The sequence below is a fragment of the Aulonocara stuartgranti genome (assembly GCF_965226115.1).
Source record: "Aulonocara stuartgranti genome assembly, chromosome: 15".
Lineage (NCBI taxonomy): Eukaryota > Metazoa > Chordata > Actinopteri > Cichliformes > Cichlidae > Aulonocara > Aulonocara stuartgranti.
This window is the reverse complement of record NC_138951.1, coordinates 41,227,633-41,243,387: the sequence shown is the minus strand read 5'-3', so window position 1 is coordinate 41,243,387 and position 15,755 is coordinate 41,227,633. Positions and strand designations below refer to the sequence as shown.

At 40.3% G+C, this 15,755-nt stretch overlaps 2 protein-coding genes across 5 annotated transcripts; both read right to left on the bottom strand.

Moving 5' to 3' along the window:
* Positions 1–53: 53 nt before the first annotated feature.
* On the bottom strand, positions 54–1,846 carry LOC309688633 (cocaine- and amphetamine-regulated transcript protein-like; the record flags this gene model as incomplete). Its single annotated transcript, XM_082504511.1, has 3 exons — positions 54–224; positions 620–703; positions 1,715–1,846. The coding sequence occupies 3 exons, from the start codon at positions 1,844–1,846 to the stop codon at positions 117–119; spliced, it is 324 nt and encodes a 107-aa protein (XP_082360637.1). The 3' UTR covers positions 54–116.
* Positions 1,847–2,502: 656 nt separating this feature from the next.
* LOC309689306 (uncharacterized protein) lies at positions 2,503–15,474 on the bottom strand. Of its 4 annotated transcripts, none has more exons than XM_082505607.1 (10): positions 15,341–15,474; positions 15,066–15,131; positions 13,948–14,079; positions 13,423–13,611; positions 11,662–11,856; positions 9,188–9,298; positions 6,499–6,639; positions 5,859–6,014; positions 4,382–4,418; positions 2,503–2,776 (listed from the first exon to the last, which is right to left on the bottom strand). In XM_082505607.1, the coding sequence occupies exons 1-9, from the start codon at positions 15,371–15,373 to the stop codon at positions 4,383–4,385; spliced, it is 1,059 nt and encodes a 352-aa protein (XP_082361733.1). In that variant the 5' UTR covers positions 15,374–15,474; the 3' UTR covers positions 2,503–2,776; position 4,382. The 4 variants fall into 4 exon arrangements, with proteins under 4 accessions (XP_082361733.1, XP_082361734.1, XP_082361735.1 ...); XM_082505608.1 differs by having other exon boundaries at positions 13,423–13,613; positions 13,962–14,079; XM_082505609.1 differs by lacking the exon at positions 13,423–13,611.
* Between the last annotated feature and the right edge of the window lie 281 nt (positions 15,475–15,755).

Below are 15,755 nucleotides of genomic sequence, written 5' to 3'. Positions count from 1 at the left end.
AGTGATGATTTTTTTTATTTGAGGTAATGTTTGTATAAAAAACAAACAAACAGACGAGAGGCAATTTTAAAAACGTGTCTTTATTCTCTGAACAGCAGGACTTTAGTGTTTGAACTTTACAGACACTTGAGGACACTGAAGTTACAAGCGGTTCCTCCGGGACAGCCACACAGCTTCCCGATTCTCGAAGCCTTACGTATTGCACACTGCTCACCTGCATCACACTGACATACAAAAACACAACATGACTTTCAGTCTGGATACAGTTTGATCATGATATTTGCTAGTACAGTATTAGTTGGACAAACAAAGCCTGACAAGTACATTGTTACATATTCATATAAAAAGAGATGTGAATCACCAGAAACCAAAAAGGTTTGTGTCTGTAAATCTTTCGTTTTTGTGGAAGATGGGAGGCATTTCAGTTTGGCACGAGGCCGATTGTCTTATCCACTCAGGATCAGTGGTACTTGGATGGCATCCTGCTCTAGAACAGCAGTGTGAGAAATGTGCATGCTTACTCTGGAGGTGGAAATCTGCTAACCTGAACACCTAAAATAAATCCCAAGCTATCTGATCAGCACTGGAGGAGGAAGGAGAAATGAACGATCGTACTTACAGCAGCAAGCCAGCCGAGTTTTTTCTCTGAGGATGGCAGCTGTTTGCCCTTTAGCTTCTCCAGAACTTCCTGCAGAGCTTCAATCTAAGGAGGAAACGAGATCATGTTAAAATCTGACTCAGAAATCAGAAGAACTGAAACTAACATCATATTGTGTTTATGGCTACGCCCATCGAATTAATTTGAGATCCCAGAGGAGCATTTACCATCATCAGCCTTGGATTGATAATGATCAGTGGCACCTACTCTGTCGTTTTTAAGGGCTGTAAACATTGCATGAATTCAGACTTTGCTTCATAACTATTACAATTCTTGTATATCTAATTTTCATACTACATGTGGACAGTATTTCAAATAAAGAGAAAAGTATGTAAACTAAATCCTGCTGCTTGGCACCAAGTACAGCTGTCAAAGACTACGGTTTGCTCTTAAGGTTTCTGAGAGATCCGGCTTTTAGGCAGAGGAGGGGGCCTTAAAGAGGCCTAAAGCATTCAGCTTTGCCCGTGATAATCATTAGCATGGTAACACTAAACTGCTTCAATTAAACTGGTAACATTTTCAAGTCAACTTCTCATAATGAAGAAAATGTTAGCATAATTTAACAGCTATAGATGATGATGTCAGCATGATGGTTGAATAACTGAGCCCCCCTCTCTTTTACTGCAAAGGAAGCCTTTATGATACAGCCAGTACAAGAAGGTGGCTGGGAATATTCAGCCCTGAAGTTTGTACTGGATTTAGTTTATATCAGTCAAAGCCAACTCATTTTTAACATTTATTGCAAGTCCTGTTTGCAGGAAAGCCAAATAAAACAAGATAATACAACTGACCAAAATCTCAAATTTGCTAAACTCAAACTGCAGGCAGCAGCTGATGGACAACATGGTCATGCAGAATGGACGACAGACCCAGCTTCAGATTTTCTGTTCCTAAAGGCGTTGCTGTTGTGGGTTAGGGTTAAATAGTACAGACAAAACAATTCAGAAACAAAATTTGTAATGAAAAAAAAATTGTTGCAGCCCCAACAATCAGCCCCCTTTGTCTTTATAGCATCATCATGACCCATCATAAGTCAGCCATGACGTTGCTACTCACCAGCTCTTTCTCTTCTTGTGTCTCGATGGCGTCGTATTCGGCTGACCTCTCTTCGATTGGCTCCTCGCAACTCCCTAAAACAACGAGCAGCCAGCAGGAGGCACCGAGAAGCAGCATCCTGCTGCTGACCATTGTGCTGAAGGACTGCCGACAGGTAACGGACACTAAAAGATGCTGGCCAGCGACGCTCAGTGTGCTCCCTGATTCTGAGGCTTATTCTCAGATGTTTTTAAGTGAGCAGCTCTGACGTCACTCAGACAATGTTTAGTTTTCAATAATGAGACAATCAGCCATCTCACATCTGAGGTCAACTGTGAGAAGAACCTCTGCTCTGTCAAACAGGACATGAAAGCAAGATCTTCATTTTTAATATTGGATTAAAATCAGACTTAAGAGATGACACGATTCCTGCTGCCATACAACACCACCACACAATAATTTTAAATATTTTCTCTAATCAAATTCATCAGTGTTTCAAAATGATCAGTTCTTATTGCTGTGATTTATGGATAAAGCCTCTTTACAAACAGCAGCTTGATAGGAAGAGGTGCTACGCCCAAAGGTCTTCATGTGTCACCGTTTACGTCAAAGCACATAAGAAGCTTTAACATCTAATCAATCGAGTCAACATGTGTCACGCAAGCAGAGAAAGGGGGTTAGAGTAAAGTTCAGTGGCATGAATGAGGAGCAAATGTCAACCGGCAAAAATAAAACCATGTGCAGGATCAGAACCTGCCACAGGAAGTTGATCTGTTTTTTAAGACACAGAAGAAGATGACGCTCAGAGGTAATCCAGCTTTCTTTTTAATAACAAAACACTCTTTTCTCCAAATAATCTGATTTAATTTGTCAACAGCTGCAACTTTGAAACAAACACTTCATATTCGCTTCAAAAAAAATAAACAACAACAAAAATTCCACTACGTGCACAGTTTCCATGACAACATTCAACTAAGAACAAATAAGATACTTGTAGAAATACAAACAATAATCAGAATACACGTGAGCTGTGAATGAAAGATGAACATCCCAACTGCATCTTGTCCCTTGATTCTCTCGACTCTACAGTAAAGAAATAAATGCATACATTTAAGATCAGTCGCGCTGCTCAGATCCTGCACTCATTCAAATTTTGTCTTTTTCCTTTTAATCAGGTAAGTCTGTAGAAACACAACTGAAGAGAAACGCTACTGTGAGAGAGATCTTCCAGGAACAGTGACACCATTATCTGGATAATCGATTGGTCAGCAGGCCGTGATTTCATATCTGCTTACCTCTAATCTGGAACCTAACCTGCTCCACAGGCCTATAGCATACGTTTCCAAGATGATTTACCCCAGTAAGACGTGAACCACCTTCACAGTACAAAACACCCAGGGTTAACCCCAATAAGCCAAAATTATGCTTATAATACAGGCCTCTGGTCCATAACTTGCAACTGTCATCTGAGCCAATGTTGGGACTTTTAAAGCTTTTCCTATTTATAAAGACCTCCTCAATGGCCATTTAGGCTAAACAGAGGAATTAAGTGACCGATGAACAATTAAATGACAGAAAAATAACCTCCATCTGGTCTTTAAGTCTGACGTCATCAGCTGTGTCAGGCCCAAACTCTGCTGCAGGTTATAAAGTCAAACGAACACTGCAGCATCACTGAGAGTTACAAACTGACTAAATTCTTTCATCTTTAATAAAATGATCAGCGTTGCTGCTTTACCAGGTGTAACAATGAAGTTTAACATCCAGGCATCCATGAAAATAGAACTGATTACATTTAACAAAGTTAGAAGTTAGCAGGAAGTTAGCTCGCTAGCTTCCACCTAAACGTGATATAGCATGTTCTGACTGAGAGGTTTCTGAATAAATTCAAACGTACAGCTCTGCTATCACTTCCAACATAAATGAAGACAGAAAATTAAACAGCAGTGACGTTTGTAGGGTTACTGAAGTTGGGCTAGCTGCTATATAATGATGTGCTACGTGATTGCTAGCGACACAACTATGTTAGCATAAACACAGTGAAGCTGAAGGATGAACGCTAACTTTCTTCCACTGGATAAAAGTTAACGTGAGGGTTCCTGATGGTTAGAGACAAATGCAGTCGCATGGCAGGATGCTGTAAACGGACCAAACTTCAGCAGGAGAACAACTGAGATAATCCATCCACAGTACGAGGTTAGTCATTAATATACTGCTGCTGGGCTGCAGCTACATCGTAAGGGTTTAAACACTGAGCTGTAAAATGAACAGTGATGATTAAAACCGAGAGAGGCCGACAGTGATCACTGACTGTTTTTACGGGCTTGTTGAGATTAAACAGAACAAGATACAAAACATTAAAACATGTTAAAAACACAACAGCCTTAATAAACACAGAGCAGTTTGGACCTGAAAGGGTTCATCACGTCATCACTTAAAGACCAGATAGAAGTTTTGGTTATAGAAAACAAATATAATAAACTCAAACTGGAGATCTTTCACGTTACAAAAGTGTAAACCACTACTCTATGAAGCTATGTATACACTCCATGGCATAAATATACCTTAAAAAACTTTTTATATATACACTGACATGTTTTCCTGTGATGCCTTTGTGTGAAGCGCATTATCACGACATTCTATTCCTGCCTGTCTGAGTCTGCGCACATGTTCAGTGTGGATTCTCACCTCAGTCTCTGGAGGCCGGCTTGAACATCTGCTGAGCCTGAAACAAATTCACGACACATAAGTTTAAAAGCAAGTGTCACATTCTTATATTTATAACTGAGCTACAAAAAATTTATTTAATGACACAAGCAAAGTCCTGAGTGTCACCCCCAGCTCTTACAGTGTTCACTACTCAGTTACATTTCAATGCAATCAGTATCATTTACTGTTTTTTTAATACATCTCTACGTTCTATAATTCAGCGGTCCCCAACCCCCGGGCCTCGGACCGGTCCGTGAGTCGTTTGGTACCGGGCCGCGAGAGTTGAGGCTCAGGTGTGAAATGTCTGGTTTTCAGGGTTTTTATCGGTTTTCAGTGTTATTTTGTTATCGTTTTTATCGTTTACTCTGTTTTCCTGGGTCTTTTCACGTGTGTTATGAATAAATCTTCTGTTTTTCGGTACCGGTACTAGTTTTATTTTGTTGTATTTATCCGCGACACCTTAAAGGCCGGTCCATGAAAATATTGTCGGGCATAAACCGGTCCGTGGCGCAAAAAAGGTTGGAGACCGCTGCTATAATTCATCTAACACATGATGCTTTCTACTAGCTAGCATCTACTGGGCTTCACCTCAGGTCATGTTTGTGCTGCTGGTGACTTTGTAGCATTTCTGATGCAATTATCTGACAACTAACACAGCTTTCAGGATTAACTGTTCCAGTGTTTCAGTGAATGGACCATTATACTGTCTGTTACTCACTTAATGCCAAACAGTTTATGGATGAAGCTTGCTAACGAGGAACTCCACCCACTTGTCTTGATATTGTCACTTCAGGCTAAAAAGTAGGTGACGTCAAGTAAGATCCACCATTTATGTTTGGCTGTTCTGAAGGAACAGATTTTATATAATTTCAGCACAATGAGCTGCAGTTGTGAGATTAATATGCAAAATATTACCAGAGGTCAACTTTTTAAGGTTTATTATAACCTCCCCTAACACTACATCCAGTGATACCCTTAACTGGCAGGTCATTACAACTGTACCATCAAACCAACTGGTCACATGGTTTGGATAAAACACGTGACCTCTCAAGTGCTGCGTACTTCAGAGATACCTCATATATGAAGACAACAGACATGGATGAAGATGTATTATTTTTTGTCACAATTGTCAACTTGTTTTGTTTAAATGGCAGTCACACATTTTGTGATTTATCAGGTCATATTCATTCATAAAGAGCTTTTTATACTCTTCATATGTCCTCAGGACGTGTGATATACGACCATGGGCCCCATAACGAGAACAACAGGAAACAGCTGGGGGTGAAAGAGCGTTGGAACCGTTAGTGAAGTATAAACTTCAATACCATAAAAGGTATTGCAGCTAACTGTCATGATGCATGATAATATACTCTGTTTACGCATACAGGGCGTGTACAGCCCTTTATACAGCCCAACATCAACGAATCGGGACACTGTCTAATAACCTGCTACTGACCATGAAGCTGCCCGTGTGGAAGCCACACATGTACCACAACATCAACATGCTGGATGTGGAATCAGTGCCAGGAGAGCCATCAGACTCTTTCCCACCAAACATCCACGAGGGAGGAGGAGGAGGAAAAGGGGGTGGAGCCAGGAAGGACACGCGATCCTGACGAGGGAGACACCGGCACAGGAAACATTATTATTACATTAAAAACAACATTGATAAACATTAACTTGATCCAAAGTAAAGAGAATTTGATTTCCATGTGTCACTGAAAAATAAAACGTGAACAACGTCCACATTAAGCAGATAACGATTAGAAATGGCAGAAAAAATGGATACAGCACAGCATTGCAATGTTTTGTGTATCCATGTTGTGTTAACGCACAGAGACAAAATATTGCTATATTATTATTTAAATTGCTATTATAAATTTAACTTTGCGGTACTAAATTAAAATCACTTCCTTTTTTAGTCACCAGATGGTGCTGTTGAGTCTTTTGCTAGTTCCTACAGACAGGTTTATAAAACAAAGACGGAGACATTAGAGAAAAATCAGAGCATTTAAAAACATCTGGACTTATTTGGGATTTATTTTTATTTTTCAAGAAAGAAAAAAATCTCATAATTTGAATAAATGTAGGTTTACCTCTGAGCCCAAATGAGGAGGAGGAGGAAAAGGACGGAAGCTGTGACTGGTTGTCTTTTCTGCTCCTACTGTCTGCTGGCTTTCTTTCTTCTCCTCAGCTTCTTTCTCCACTTTGCGCTGATCACCAGGTCTCTCCTTATCCTGCAAAAACACAAGACAAAAAACACAAAATATCAGAGGAATCTTTTCTGTAAAGTAGATACTAGCTATGAGACAAATTATAAATAAATTAGGCTATACTGAGTGAAAACACTTGTAGTGTATCTATTAAACTTTGCTGAATTGACATCAAAGTGAACAGTGTGATCAGTAATCCAACCGGCATTTAAATGATTGGTTATATGACTTTTTAAGTTAGAAGTAGAAACTAGTTATGATCTTGGTTGCTTAGTCTGGAGTTTCAGGATAACATCAGTAGTGCTAGTGTCTTGATGCATACTGATGTCATCCAGGTAAGTAAATCCCAAAAGTTGATTTTGTTATCTGGATGTTTTCAGTTTGAGAAACGTTTCGTCATCATCCAGGTGACGTCTTCAGTCTTCAATCTTATAAACAGGACATTTGCATAATGACTGAAACCAGCCCACTGAAGGAACAATGGGCTGGGAGGTCAGTTCCTTAATCATTAATATGCAAATTCTCATGACCATTGATCAACAACCACTGATCAAAGCCCAGATCACACCAAGAAGGTCCTGAGTAAAGGTGGTTGTCCCAGCTGGAAATGTTCTTTGCCTAAAGAAAGCTCCAGCCGATCCAGGAAAGAAGGAGAAGCGCAGCCTAATGCTGGGCTCACACTGTGCGATTTTTGGCCCATTTTGAGCCGATTTTTCAGTCGTGCGACCGTTTTGGGGATCGGCCCGAGTTTGGCCTTAATCGTGTGTCGTGTTTCGTATACACGGGGTAACGAGAAGCGATTAACACCTCACGACCAGCTCCCGATCATCAATCGTTTGGTCGTAAGAAAATCAAACCTGTCTGAAATCCTGAAAAGTCGGAGCAGCACGGCAGCGCAGCGTGTGATCTGGACACAAGCGATGGAGGCACGACTTGTAGAACTTTGGCTCATCCGAGCATTTTCGATGGCCTCACAAAATTATCACGACCACAACAACCGTGAAAATAGTTGGATGGACTTTGCTGCTCAATCACAGCTGCCTGATCAATGTTTTTCATTAGCAAAGTTGATGTTGGTGTCTGTGTGAGTGAAAGACAGAGAGGGAGAGACAGATTTTGTGTTTTAAGCTTCATGTTATGGACGCACAGTGTGAGACCTACGAACTTCTCACCCCTGCGAGTCAATCGTACAGTTTGAGCAGGAGCTGAATAACGTAACTGATAAAAATCACAATCACAGCTTAAGCGAAAAACAGCAGTGATCCCGTACTAGAGCAGGGCAATGTGACCAAAAATATTTATCACAACATACATTTGAAAATTTATGATAACGATATAACTGACGATATAATTGACACGAGACAAAATACTTTACAACTCCACAACTTTATTAGTGCAAAAAACCCATCAATGTATTTTCACTTAAACAAGCAGCTGTTTTTTGCATTAAAGTTATATAAAAATTTAACAGTGCAAATGCAAATTCCTCGCTGACAGTTTAACCAAAAGGCGTTTCCAGTGGAAACTGGCCGACATATCCTCAGCATAACCATGTATAATGTCCACAACACTTAAAAAGAGGTTATACACACACAATACGGTAACATTATGTTGAAGCACAGTACGTTCTGAACCAGAACCAGTTCTGGTTCATCCGTTTCATTCAACGATCCGCTCTCGCCCTTCTCATTCCCCGCCGCCGCCATGTGCGTATGAAAACAAAGGCACTGCGCATGCGTGTTTTACCCATATTCTATCGTGATATTTCATTTTCTTATTGTTGCCCAACATTATACCGCTATTACCGTGAACAGTATGATATGGCCCAGCACTACCCCGTACGTGTCAGAAGTATCACAATAGTTGAGACGTATTTTTTTCTAAACACAGAGTCTCACGCTGCGCCAAAAATTGGTCCACTCCAACAATCGGGTCCCCGAAACAAACAGAGTAGCATAGTGTACGCTGTGCCAGGAGGATTGGCAGGATTTATACATCGGGGAAACCAAACAACCTCTGGCTAAGCAGATGATACAACACAGCAGAGCCACCTCGTCAGGCCAGGACTCTGCAGTCTGTTTACACCTACAGGCCAGTGGACACTCTTTCAATGATGAGGATGTAACATCCTGGACAGGGAGGAACGCTGGTTTGAGGGCGGAGTCAAGGAGGCCATTTACGTGAAAAGGGAAAGACCATCTCTGAATCGAGGAGGGGCCTAAGGGTACATCTGTCACCATTCCCCAACTCTCTGTGAATGGGACTCATGGCCATTGATCAGTGGTCATTAGAATTTGCATAATTAAGATTAAGGAACTGCCCTCCCAGCCCATTGTTCCTTCAGTGGGCTGGTTTCAGTCATTATGCAAATGTGCTGTTTATAAGATTGAAACCTGCAGTCAGCTGAGACTGAAGACGTCACCTGATGATGACGAAACGTTTCTCAAACTGAAAACATCCAGATGAACAGAATCAACTTTTTAGGCTTTTATAAACCTCTTGAAGGCTCTAATGTTTTGATCACTCACCCATGAATCACTATTTAGATTCTTGACCACAAATGGAGACTCACTCTGGAGTAGTTCTGATCATCTTTCCCTGCAGACCTCCTCTCTGCTCCTCGTTCTCCTTGGTTCTCCCTACTTCTCCGCCTGCTTGTTAAATTGGACCTCCAGTTGCTGGCCTACAGGAGAACAACACAACACCTTTTTTTCTTTATGGGGCATAAAGACACCGATCAATGAAATTAAAAACACAAAAGAGAGCAGAACAAACAAAACAACCCAAAAACATCATTTTGAATAGTTAAAACAGAAAGACTGCGCCTCCACTTCATATCAATGATGAGAAAAGCTTTTAGACCACATCAAAGAGGTGAGATTCTGCCCTCATCAGACAGCAGGGAGGATCAGAAGTGAGCTACATCTAATTAAAAGAGTCCTTTAATAAAGAAATGTATTTTGTTTTTTATTATTTTAGTTTAACTGCTTTCATATTCGTGCAGTGGTTCAGTTATTTTTTAAAAATGCACACAATGTTGGTCCATAAATCTAAATGATTTTTTGTTACTATTGTTTCTCTACTGCTTTGAAAAGTCCTGAACACTTTCTTTCATCCTGAACATAGATCACATATAAAAGGTAGACATCACAGCTTCGGTGACTAGCTTGATTAGCATGTTATATCCACCTATACTGCACAGGTGCAGATAACTGCCGATCAGAGCTAAACAACGTACAAAAATAATACCAGAATTTCACTAAACTCAAGCAGAGACAGCGAGAGCCAACCTCAAGTTATCTTTAAGGGAACTGCAATGTTGAGCTGACTGAGACTGCCGCTTCGCTACAACAAAACATTTTTTCTCAAGTGTTCATATCCATATCAAAGACAGGAGCTACTGTATAATTGTAGGGTCTTTATAATATAAAGCACTTTGATTTGGTGCTATAAAGTTGACTTCAACTGAAGTAATAACCCTCTGTAAAACAACTGAGTAGCAGCACAAACAGCTGAAAAACCACCTGAGGTGGTATTAACTAGAGATGGCACGATACCACTTTTTTTATGTCCGATACCGATATCATAAATTTGGATATAAATCTGATATAGTGTGTTTTTTAATTAAAACTGTTTTTTTAATATCTTGTTTCATTTTGTATAAGTTCAAATTCAAGTTTAAAAAACAAACAAACAAACACTAAAGCTATTCTGTTATACCTGTATGTAAAAAACGCACTGCACCCAAAATATTTCATAGTTCAGCAAAACTGATCAATCTAATAAACTTAAACCTGCTCCAGCCTCCCTATTCTGGTATTTTAAAGAGTAAGCAATCTAATTAATAGGGTTGCAAACTCCCAGCAAAAAAAAGAAAAAAAAAAAGGAACCACCCCCCCACGCTCCACCTCATGATGCTTAATCGACGTAATCAACTTTAATTTGATGCAGTGTGAAAAAAAATGCACAGAAATCAATTATTTTTCCACAATAATTAAATAGATTCAACATCTTTCTTCAACAGAACTGCAGACTGCACAGATGGTACCTTCCCAAAGGAAGAAGTACTATAGCTTACTAGGGTATATATATTAGACTTAACAGTTAGTATATACAGTAATGGACTTCTATACATTTTACATCAGATTAAAACTTTGGGTGTAAGATTCAGATAATTATTTATTAAAAGCTCGACATTTTAAATGAGAATAAGAAAGAAAAGTATGTCTTTGTGCCCCCTTTTCCCTGTTCATGCCCTATCGGCCCCCCTGGCTAAACTTTGCTAGATCCGCCCCTGCACAGTTACCAGCGTCAGCTGTAGAAAAAGATCCTGGAGTAGAAAGTAATATTAAATACATTCTAACAACAGCTGATCAAGCTTAAACGTGCTGCTGTTGTTCAGCCGCTGGTTTCCTCTTTCTGCTGCAAAGTGGGCCAAAAACAAAGAAGAGAGACGGACTCGCGACAGAAAAGCCGATCAGCTGATCATTGATCAGGGAGGGGGGGGCAGTCGCTCCATATATCGGTTGTTAAGCTTAACGCAGGAATGCTTTACAAACATTCAGAGATGAACTTACACACTTGCTTAACTTCTCTCTGGGATCACTTTGTCGGAGATGAAATGCCGGGTTGGTAGCGAAGCTCCAAATGCTCAACCAGACAACAGGTCTCGCACGCCACAGCCGCTCTATCACGTGACCACACTGCTCCGACGTGCTACGGTTATGAGCAGAGTCGCCATGTCGCAAGTTTTGTGAGGTGCTCTTGTGATATTTAATGGATCGGATTACATTTTTTATTTCTCTCCGATATCCGATCCAGTAATTTAGGTCAGTATCGGACCGATACCGACACGTAATATCGGATCGGTCCATCTCTAGTATTAACCTGTGATCTGGACCAGGAAAGGTTCTTAGACAAACAAATTTCCCACGTGTGGGACTAATAAAGGTTATCTTATCTTATCTAGACTGTCTCACTTGTCAATACTGTCTAGACTCTTTATAGACATTTCCCCATCACTCAGAGCCTGGTGTGGGTCTCTACCTTGATTGTGGCGGCTCTGCTGGGTCCATAGAGCTCATCGGGACTCAGCAGGCAGTTAACATCTTGCTCCTCCTCATTGTTGTAGTCATCAAAGCGAATGCGGCAGCGCTGACCTTTTACCCACAGAACCACAGCAGGATAAAACAAACCATCCTCTGAATACACCGCCCGACATTGAGAACCAGGCTTCCAGTCCTGAAACACATATAACCAGTTACTGAATACAGATTTACATTTTCAGGGCGATCGTGGCTCAAGAGTTGGGAGTTCGCCTTGTAATCGGAAGGTTGCTGGTTCGAGCCCCAGCTTGGACAGTTTCGGTGTTTGTGTCCTTGGGCAAGACACTTCCCCCGTTGCCTACTGGTGGTGGTCAGAGGGCCCGGTGGCGCCAGTGTCCGGCAGCCTCGCCTCTGCAGTGGCTGTGGCTACAATGTAGCTGCCATCACCAGTGTGTGAATGTGTGTGTGACTGGATGTAGTGTAAAGCGCTTTGGGGTCCTTAGGGACTAGTAAAGCGCTATACAAATACAGGCCGTTTACCATTAAAAAATGATGTACTTTGATGTATATTGTGATTCCAACTGGTTTTCTGTATTCAATCAAGTGGATACAAAAAACTACTTTTATTAAGCTAAATTTACACCAGCACTACTCTAAAAAACTCGCAGATTTAACGCTGTTCATGAAGCAAAATTTAAAAAAAAAGTGTTTTAGGTTATGGTACTTAAAGCATGTATACCACCATCCTGCCTAAATGGCATCACTAGATTGGCTGATTGTCTGTAGTCGATAGTTTATGTTAGCTACCTAGTCACAGAACCAATAAGTCAACGGAAAACAAGGAAACTAAAAAGCAGTTTATGGTCACTCTTGTGTTGGTCCTGACTGCAGCAATACATTTTATGTTTCAGGAAAAACAGAAGGAAAACAAGGAAAACTGTCCACTTTCACTCTTAAGCAGTAAGTGGCTCTTTATTGTTACTTGCAAAGCTGGTGTTTGCAGAGAACTAATAAATTACAGATGTCTTGAGGACTGTGAGGAGAGGGTGCTTGAATTAGATGCTCTGTTGGTTTGCCAAGCCAACAACGTGAGGTTGATGCTGAACCCTAAATTTGATTCCTCATTGGGTTGGGTGCACAGAGTGTTTGACACAATCAGCTGACATAACAGATGTCCCCAAGACACGATGAGTATCACTTTATGCAATAATAATATTTCCCACCCATTACACTGGGTTATTGTGACCATAGGACGACGGAAGGAACAGTCAATAGTGAGGAACCACTTACTGCTTAATATTTTTAATATTTATTATTATTACTATTATCATCATCACAACAACAGCAACAGATACTGACAATATTTGATGAAGTATTTAAGGAAAGTTAACACACAAACTATGATGAATCATTCTTCACTCTGAATGTGTTGCTTAACAAAACTGAATTAAGACATTTTTTCCGATTGATCTTTTGACTACATACCACAGCCAAGCAGAGCTTCCTCAGCTGTTACCATGTGCCTTTAGTTGTTCTTCTCAAATAACTAATAAGCAGGTATCGAAAGAATTTTTAAACGATGATTTTAAAAATACTGACAACTGCCAGTGATACCCCTCAACAAGACTTTCAGAAAACTCACTCTGACATAGAGATCAAGGTCAATACCCCATCAGCTTTTTACAGCTGAGGAGTCAAGAACAACCACTGACTTGCACTTTAACCCATTAAATATTGCCATAATATGTTAAAGTGCATTAACCTGAGCATGTGAGTTCTCCATTTGTGGTGTAGCATTAGGACTCTTAAGCGCACTCAGTTCCATGTCCTCCTCATTGCCATAGCCAGTGAAATGAACTCTGCAGTTGTTGCCATCCACAGACACCACAGTTGCTGGATACTCCTTCCCATCTACAGACCACACTGCCCGACACTGAGCTCCCACGACCCACTGTGAGACATAACAGGGGTTTTTTTGCACAACATATTATTTATTGAAATCACCAAAATAGCGATAGGTGTGTTTACTTAATTTTTTATTTTAATTGGTCAGGGAGTAGTTTGTTAGTTGATCCTGCATCAAGTTATGAAAAGACAGAACAAATTCTGAGACAGTAATTTAAGTGACAAAATTATAAGCTCACAAACTTGTAGTTCTCTCAACTTCTCTGCAGTTCTTGATCTCTGTCTGCAGAGTGCAGCAAAGTCCCACGTATCTGCTCCGAAGCTCTGGGCTACACTTAAAAACTTCTGCAGATTAGCCCTCACCTGTCTGTGAGGTCATTACCTTTGACTCAGGATCAGCAGAGTCAGCTGAAGATGGACAGGCCTTCTGTCCGTCATTCTGTCCAGCCCCATGTTCTGGCTCCTCTCTGCTGTCTGCATCCTCTGAGGCTTCAAGCCCTGTCAAAGTCACATCCTGTGTATACACACACACACACACACACACCTTATCCAAAATTTGTACAATTTTTACTATGACATGGAAGCCACAGTATTATAAAAGCTGGAAAAAGACCATTTTACCGCATTCTAGTCACCTTCATAAAGCAGTTATCCACTGGTTATGGTGGAAATGTCTATTTATTTACAATTTAAAGCACAAAGCATTTAACTTTTGGCTCAGATACTCAGATTCTGTTTTCCTTTGTGCCATTTCTTTGGAAAGTAACATCCTTAAAAACAGAAATGCCTGTTACGCTGAACAAATGTCTTCTTTTAATTTGGACGCTCCCTTTAGGGGTCACCACAGCAGATTATCTGCCTCCATCTCACTCTATCCCCAATATCCCGCTGTGTGTGTCCTCCTTCACTACGTCAGTCAATCTTCTCTGAGGTTTTGCTATTTTCCTCCATCCTGGTAGCTCCATATTCAACATCCTTTGTCCAAAATATTCACTATCCCAGCTCTACACATTTCCAAACCATATCAGCCAATCTTCTCTAACTTTGACTCAAAACTGCTCAACCTGAGTTGGGTCTTCATCTCTGCCACATCTCTCTTTTTTCCCTCAATAAAATATACTGTAAAAACATAACCAAGTTGAAGAACAAATCTTTCAGTTAAACTGACAGAAACTGCAGAGGTAACCCAGAAATTTACAGTAAAAAAATTATCACATTTATTATTATGCATTGCATACCCTTAACTTTGAATATAATTTAATGGGTGGTCTTTGCAGTTTGGTGCAGCTTTGTGTTAAAAAAACAAACAAACAAAAAATGTGATTTTTTTCCCTGTATTAGGATATCTTTGGGAATAAATGTGCAATTATAGATTCTGTACGGTGACAGGGGAGTTTCACTGGTCTGGCCCGCTTAAGATTAAAGTGTGCTGTATGTGACCCACAATGTGAAATGAAGGCCACTTGTGGAATAATGTAGATATTTAACTTTCAAACCCACTTGGGATATTTCCAGGGCATCCCTGAAAACTTCTGCCAGAGAACTTTGGTCTTTCACGGACTCCTCCTGAGGACAGAAAACTGTTAGCTACTCCAGCACACAGGCTAAACTCAGCACATTATAAAATATCTTCAACCCTTCAGGCCCTCGGTTTGGTGTGTAGCTAGCTAGCTGCCTTTGAGGTTTGTTGTACTGTTATTAGTCGCCGTCTGGCTGTTTTGTTCATTAAAATAGCAAATACACATAATACACAAATAAATAATATAAACACGTACCAGACAGACTCCGTTTCCGGCCAGTTCAGTCATGGCTGTAAATAGTTACAGATACAACCATTTCACAAACCTTAAAAAAACGCGCCAGCACCTGCGTTAACGAAACAGCTTCCGGTCCTGCATTTCAAAATAAATGTGGGACCGGAAATAAATCTTTTAATAAAGAAGCTGGAAAAATCTAAGAACACAGTTTTCGTTTGTTTATTTTTTTTTTTTGCTTGTTTTTTTTTTTTTTAACGTCACGAACTTCTACATAAATCGGTTTTTTAATTATAAAGTACATTACTTTCATTGTTTCCCTCATATCATAAGATAAGATAAGATAAAACTTTATTAATCCCTCGGGTGGGCTCCTCTGGGAAATTCGGTTTCCAAAAACACAGCACCGACAGAAGTTACAGAGTTACAGAGTTAT

Coding starts and splice junctions, on each gene's coding strand:
- LOC309689306 (XM_082505607.1), bottom strand. CDS start 15,373: ATGACTGAACTGGCCGGAAACGGAGTCTGTCTG. Junction 9,299..11,661: donor GCAGAGCCGCCACAATCAAG/GTAGAGACCCAC, acceptor GTTCTCCTGTAG/GCCAGCAACTGGAGGTCCAA. Junction 4,419..5,858: donor TCCACACGGGCAGCTTCATG/GTCAGTAGCAGG, acceptor AATTTGTTTCAG/GCTCAGCAGATGTTCAAGCC.